Source organism: Rutidosis leptorrhynchoides, chromosome 6 (assembly GCF_046630445.1).
Source record: "Rutidosis leptorrhynchoides isolate AG116_Rl617_1_P2 chromosome 6, CSIRO_AGI_Rlap_v1, whole genome shotgun sequence".
NCBI classification, from domain to species: domain Eukaryota; kingdom Viridiplantae; phylum Streptophyta; class Magnoliopsida; order Asterales; family Asteraceae; genus Rutidosis; species Rutidosis leptorrhynchoides.
Window position 1 is genome coordinate 44,778,628 of NC_092338.1, and position 7,485 is coordinate 44,786,112.

General features: G+C 33.8%; 1 protein-coding gene across 2 annotated transcripts; it reads right to left on the bottom strand.

Moving 5' to 3' along the window:
• Window positions 1–241: 241 nt before the first annotated feature.
• Window positions 242–5,981, bottom strand: LOC139855831 (ferric reduction oxidase 7, chloroplastic-like). Of its 2 annotated transcripts, none has more exons than XM_071845075.1 (9): window positions 5,652–5,981; window positions 5,470–5,563; window positions 5,152–5,346; window positions 4,520–4,664; window positions 3,278–3,605; window positions 2,459–2,735; window positions 2,121–2,376; window positions 1,263–1,683; window positions 242–619 (listed from the first exon to the last, which is right to left on the bottom strand). In XM_071845075.1, the coding sequence occupies exons 1-9, from the start codon at window positions 5,887–5,889 to the stop codon at window positions 450–452; spliced, it is 2,124 nt and encodes a 707-aa protein (XP_071701176.1). In that variant the 5' UTR covers window positions 5,890–5,981; the 3' UTR covers window positions 242–449. The 2 variants fall into 2 exon arrangements, with proteins under 2 accessions (XP_071701176.1, XP_071701175.1); XM_071845074.1 differs by having other exon boundaries at window positions 4,427–4,664.
• Window positions 5,982–7,485: the final 1,504 nt, after the last annotated feature.

The window sequence follows — 7,485 nt, forward strand, 5'->3', positions numbered from 1 at the left end:
TTCATTTTATAAAATTTTGGCCTTTTCTAGGAAAAAAGAACATTTATATTTATATTTACTAAATTACAATAAGAAGAATAAATGGGATGGGATGGGATGATTTACAATAGATGTCATACATATCCTATTTAACAATCGCACTCAATTAGTTAGATAAACAAGTGCAGAGCAATTATTTTGTTTTGTAAGCAGTTCCCCCAAAAAAATTGAGCATAAAGTAAATTGTGTGTGCTAACATAAAGAAAGTAAGATCACATGATATCATGTTCATATTTTCATTATACATTTACAATATATTACCGATAAGTATGGCAGGAATCACTTTATGACTATTTGAACTATACTCATCATAATTTTGGAGAATTTTATATTCTTCACCAAATTAAGCCATATATACATAAAAATTACATATATGTACTATAACAACATACAGCACTTTCGTGTGGGACTTATAGATCGAAAGTGTGGCTATTGAAATGGAAGATAGGCTCATTGCTCGTCCTTTTAAAATTCTTTGATCTGCATTCTTTTGCAATGCTTGTTTGAAGCGCTGTCGGCCCACAAACCATCACCCCGATATCCACATTGCCCCATCGCTCTGCCATATTACCAAATATATCTGTATTGACAATAAGGACACAAGTAAGCTACACCATGTTTGTAAAGCAAGATGTTTCTGTAAGTTTACAAATATGTATATATGTATACCTCATATATAGCTTACTAAGTGATATTTCCAGCCTTAAATTTTATTCTTCCACCATCTTTTTATGCATTTTTTCCAATTATAACCTCGATTTAAACTATAACAAGAATTTGTATAAGGCATCATTAAGGCCAGTTTAGTACTTTTAAGTGGAAGTAGTAAAAATGAAAGTGAAATTATCAATCCCGCACACTGTTTAATAAACATCATTATTACATCGTACTTTTGTCAACTTTACAGTTTTACCCTTTACTTTTTAGTTTTTACAGTTTTTATTTTATTTGTCTTAAATGAACACATTAAGGGCATAAAAGAACTTTACCTCGTTATTTTTATCTATTTATTGTGGTTAATTAATTTGGGACATCCTAAAAATGAATATGGACAATAAATAGGAACGGAGGGAGTATAAAAGTATGATATGTTACATGCTAATTTTCTAAATTAATCTTGAATGAGATGTATGTACCCATGTATTATTATTTGACCAGTTACTCAACCCGCAGATTTTGACATGTTTAAACATTGTCATATCTCATATTTTGTAACCATTTACCTTCGAAGTTCGGTCTTTTTCCATATTTGATAACATTAACAAAACCTTCCTGTGATGGATTCTTGTATCCGTTCGACTCATCATGCCCCAAACCACTTATCGTACTATTTTTCTCAACGTTTGTTGCGGTTTTTATATCCCAAAGATGCCATAAAACGATCACAAATCCTCCAAATAGAATAACACTTGCAGCCATGCATACCATAAATAGAAGGCCTTTATACCACCAGTGAGTTATGTTGTAAGGATTGATGTAAAATATGTTCAAATAAGCAACCAATAGTACCAAACCAATTGTAGATACCACCATATAAGCTCCAGACCAAATGGTATGTCCTGTTCCAACCAAACTAGACATGCCACCACCGACAGGAGCAGGAAATTTAGATGAGCTCGCGTAACTCGGTATTTTACCCTCTTCCTGTAGTTATAATCACACGTTAGAAATTCGGATACTAAACAAACAGACACCTGCATATAAAAGTAACAATTTTGGTCTACATATTTGCTTTGCAAGTAAAAATTTATAATTTTCATAATTTTAATTTAGTGTAATCTGTACGGGTTTCCACTTCTACCTGATGATGTAGCTGGTAACATATCTGTTGTTGCTTTGATCTGTACATCCTTTTAATATATCAGTTATAAACCAGTTACTTGGAGTTTTTACGTTCACCCTCTTTTTTATACATCTACCATAACTGTATATTATCAGGTTGTACATTACAACATGTTAATGCATATTGTATGGTGGGATGTATCAGAAAAAATGGTGGATATATTACCACCCTTCTTTATGGTGCAAACAAACTTTGTTATCCAAATTAGAAATTGGACAAAGTGTAGTATTTCACATACCAGTGGAGGTTCTGATTCTCGAGTGACGTAGGTTTGAAATTCGAGATTTAGTACGTTGTAGAAATGCGGGCATATTGAGTTAATGTCAAGTGAATGAAGAAGTGGAAGCTCGTCCGAGTTTTTGACAGCCCAAACGATCAGTATATTTCTAGGAAGACCGGGTTTCGATTCCCTGATTCGATGAAGAATATCACTCAAGATAGCCAAAAATGGTGAAATCCCAATGCCACCAGCAACTAATATAAGGTTCTCATACCTGCCAAAAACAGAAAGTATGTTACTTTTAAGTTCAAATTTTCACATCAAGTAACTATGAAATATAGGAGCAGAGTGTATACGTTAAGAAATATGGTGACTCGTGCCCGTAAGGACCCTCAATGGATGCCTTTAACGCGAAATTCGGCTGCAGGAGGCTATCTGTTACACTTTTATCCCCGGTAACACTCGAGATACGTCCCTTTAGTTTTTCGGTCCAATCTCCAAGGACTTTTATAAGAACAGCAAGATGATTATCACCATCTAAAGGACTAGATGATACACTGAAAGGATGCCACTGCAACCATGATAATTCTCGAATCTGGATGAAAACCCAACCAAGTGCGTTGTATCGTAAACCTGCATAAAAAGTCAAATATATTCATTTAAACAAATCGGGACAATCTATACTATACCTGGAAAAACAATGGGTCAACTCATTTGGGCTTAGACAAACATAAAGAAATGGGTCAACTGGGTCAAAATCCATCAAGTCCAACAAATAAAGACATGTCCCATGGGGCTTGTATATGGGTCAAAATGTAATGTTAACAGTTTTAAGTTTCGCGTTTTGGTTTCTAGTTTCGAGCTTTAGGTTATTATTCTAATTTCCCATTCCAGTTTTCAGTTTTACGTTTGAGTTTTCAGATTCGTATTTCAGTTTTTGATTTTCCAAAATGGAAAACTGAAATGGGAATCTGGAATTGAAACGCGAAAGAATAGTGAAACGCAAATTGTGAAACTTGAAACATGACCCGTTAAGACCCTTGACGCATTTGAACCCGTTTAAATATTTGACCCGTTTGACCCATGACTCCTTTCAACCCAAAACCGTTTTAACCCGTTACCCAAAACGACTCGTTTTCCAGGTATAATATGTACATATAAAGTAGTAGCCATGCCTGGTGGTTTCGAAATAACTAGTTCTACGGTTCCAGATGGGAGGCATTTGGCTGATAGTATGTCGACTGTCTTTCGTGACTGAAAGAATCTTAGAAACCGATCAAGCATGAACAGAAATATTCCAGCAGCAACTATACTGAAAATGAAATCGCCAACGTGCATTGCCAAGAACACGATGAAAACAACGTATAGTTGATGAGTGTAGAAGAATAGTTCAAAGTTTATCCTCCGAACAGGTGGAAGTGATGTCACCCACATCAACAGACCTGCTACTAGACTGATCACGCCAGGAAGATTAGCTATTCCAATACTTTTCCAAGCTATGAGCTGCAAAAACCCGAATATGTCAACACCCTTCAAAACACAGGTCCAGATACCCCATAAGACGATCTTATTATGGTCCCTTCCACGCGTGTTTGTGTCCTATGTGGCACTGCTACATCGCCATAAACGCCCCCTTATAGGGAATTGTAGGATTTTAAAGTGGCGTGCGTGAAGTTACAACGGGGAATATTTGGGGCGTTTAATAGTAATATTTTAATAGCTTTTCCTTTCCGTTTCACTCGGGTACCAATTATATTTTGCCATATCATCCACAATTTTCCAACAACGCTCTTCCACAAACTTAACCACTACACCATTTTTCTCACAGCATTGCCATGTCATGGTCATTCAACTCAAATTAGTCGGTCAACGCTAAAAACTCGGGTCAAAGTCATTAAAATTCGATTTAACTCTGTCTTAGTCGGGTCTGAGTCGGTCAAAGTCAGTCAAATTCGGTCAAAGTAAAGGATAGGCAAAGTTGGGTCAAAATTTTAATATTTTTTTATAATCAGATTTTGTGCTCTATACATATATTTGAAGTATTTACGTCTGAAATATTTATGTGTAATATATATTTTAAATAAGCACATGTTACCAAAAGTCAACGTTAGTCAACTTCTGACTCAACCCGACTCGACTGACTAATCGTTTTAAAGTCCCAACTGACTTGTTTTCGTCTCACAACTTTCCAACCTTACCCACAACCTCTCCGTGTCACAATGACTATAACAATGGTCTAAGTGAGACTAGTTTGGTTATAAGATTCAACATATAAAATGAAGAAAACCATGAATTTTCAAGTGAAAGATTGTTAAAGAGCCCACTTCTTGTATGAGACGACCTTGGATGGCCCACCCGATCACATAAAACAGACCATGAAGAGTGAAGAGCAACATTGTGAGATGTCCCAACCATACATGATATCGAGCTGCATGCTCGAAAGGGATATCTATAAGTCTTAAAAGTACTGATCCCCTTGCTACTGGCAGAAACAAAAATGCCAAGCAAATTAATCCAATAAACCCCAATCGCAGTCCTGTTAGCTCTAGCAATATAACATACCTGAATACAAATAATCAAACATAAAATAAAACAATTAAGGAGAGTGTTAGGAACACAAAATTCAATATAGAAAAGCAAGTTTAGTATCAATAAGAACTAAACAAGTTTGCACCTCATTCTAGTTGTCTTAATAATCATTTATAGGGTTAACAAAAACAAGGTATCAATAACTTATAACATGATACCAAAGGGCTTCTGGCCGGTATCAACGAGTCTCATTAACCTTAAGGTTATGAGTTCGAGTCCCATCGTGGACAAAATGAGCGTGTGTGTGTTTGCAGTTCTAAAAATAATAATAATAAATAATAAATAACATATAACATGATCTACCCATAAAAGTTGTATGTATGATTACAAAAACATTACAATTAAAAGTCTGAAGTCCATTTTTCCTCGTTTTTGAGATTTCGAACTCGACTCAGGATTCGTAAGAGTCTAATAACATTATCATAGTAAGCCACAACTTTTAATGCATAGTAGTGTCTACCTTTTGCCTGCATCAGTGACTTGAAATAAGGGTAACAGACTGATGTTTGTAATAGTATAAGCTGTAACAGCCCAAATGATATACACACCAAACAGCACAATTCCAATCAGTTCGGCTGCCGTAACAACCCCAAACGGTCCATCTATGATCACCGGGTACGTCCATAACCGAAAACTTGCTGTTTTTTCCTTTTTCCTACAGAAAAAATAACAAAAAGAATCATAATATAAGTTTAGTAACTACCCATGAGCAACAACTATATATCTATATCTATATCAATATATGTAGTACAATAAACACTTTAAACAGATTAATTACTCTTGAATCTCTTCTCCCTCAGTTATCTTAAGATAAATTATAGCATGAAAAGCAATGATAATTACTGGACCACTGTATATCAGAAAGATGCTTCCTGAAATTATTTAATAAAAAAAAAAAAATTAATGTATAATTCTATAAAGTGAAGTTTTTGTAAATTGAAAGTGTAGATCATAACATACCTGTGACCCCAAACAGAGTTCCATTAGTAGCAGTTACAAATTTTTTATATAAATTATTTACTGGGTCTGATGGAAGCAAAAACAAGAAACTAGCCCATGAGATGAAGATCAACCACATTGCAATTTTCAGAACCCATTTGGTTGATTTTAGTAAAAAAGATGGTTTCTTGATGTAACCAAAGCTGTTATCTTCTTTAGTGGAAATAATAAGTGGTTCATGAGAGCCTTCTGTGCCCATTTTTTATTTTTATTTTTGGAAAATAAAGAAAACAAGCAGATTAGTTGCAAAAACCTTAAAGAAAATAAGGCATTTGATTTTGTTGTGAAGACATGTTAGTTACAAAGTAGGTTCTTTATACAAACCTTCGCGTGGACGTCATATTTCTCATCCGAATATTTTTGAGAACAGTAAAATTTCTCCCTTTTTTATTATTATTTTTTTTAATGATAAAAACATTTTTTTTGGAAAATGCTAATTTATCATTAAAAGATTAAGACACGCAAAAAATACTTGTACTTTAAGGGCAGTTCCAACTGTGCCTTCTTCGTCTCCGCCCAGCACCACGTCAATGGCAGCAGGGTGCCCTGCTGCCTGCCCTCTTCTTCGCCCAGCTTCCTTGCCCTCTTCCATTTCTTTATGAAGCATGTTGAAGGACTGTGTATATGTATATATAACTTGTATTTTTTGCTTGTATAGTTGTACATTTAATTAATTAATATAGTAGGTCACAGTTTTTTTGAGGAAGTATGTACTATGTAATGGTTGTGAGTGTTTAGTCCGAATGAGAAAGTGTTGATGTGGCACTGATGTAGCATCTAGTCCTGGTGAGGAAGTTGTGTCATTGTTTGGAGCACTCTAATATGAATAAATCACCTCACTTTCAAAAATAGGTCAAACTAATCGTTTATAGTACTTTTATACCATTACTATATTTAACCAAAACAAAAATATAGGTAAAAAGTAAGGGATAAAACTGAAAAGTAGACAAAAAAAGTACATTTGCGAGTGACTTTTTTTAAACTGTGTTCATTAGGTTGAATTACTCATAATGATCTAACCCTATATTATAGTCTAATATATGGAGTTACATTCACCAGTCGCATAAAACAAAAATAACGTGAATGTTAGCTCTTTTTCCTCAAAATATCTTAACGATTTTACTTTCTTGAATTCAAATTAACTGAAAACCAAATTCAACTAATATAACACTTCAAATCTCAATAAACATAGATTACCAATCGATTTCAAAACCAAAAGTCAAATTAAAACGCTATTTTATAATAGTTTTTATTAAATTATGATTTTTTAGTTTTTCGTTTTTAGTCGAAACCGATCCGTATTCAAATTCATTTTTGGTTTAGAAATTTGAATTTGGTTTTGATTTTACCTCCAAAGTTTTAAAATCGCATAAAGTGAGGAAAACGAAAACTGAAATGATGAACACCTGATCTACAATAATTTTTATGTTTGTGTTTTCGGAGCTCTTAAAATAAAAGTTAACCTGAGTCACAAATATTGAGTAGCTTGTTCATAATTATTGATTGATAGTGAAATGTAAATTTACTTTCAATTAGGGGTATGCACCATTTAGTTTCAAACCGAAAAAACCGAATATCGAATCGAATCCAAACCAAAAAAAACTAAACCGAATTTTTTAAACTGTTTTCGGAGCGATCGAAACCGAAACCGAAACCGTAATTCGGTTTTTGGTTTGATTTTTGGTTTTGAAAATTTTAAATTTGGTTAACCGAAAACCGAATTAAAAACCGAATTCAAATTAATAACATATTAAAACATATTTATAATTATAATATTTATATATTTATATTATAT

Coding starts and splice junctions, on each gene's coding strand:
- LOC139855831 (XM_071845074.1), bottom strand. CDS start 5,889: ATGGGCACAGAAGGCTCTCATGAACCACTTATTATTTCCACTAAAGAA. Junction 2,736..3,277: donor AGTTATTTCGAAACCACCAG/GCATGGCTACTA, acceptor CTTTTTATGCAG/GTTTACGATACAACGCACTT. Junction 2,377..2,458: donor GAGTCACCATATTTCTTAAC/GTATACACTCTG, acceptor TGTTTTTGGCAG/GTATGAGAACCTTATATTAG.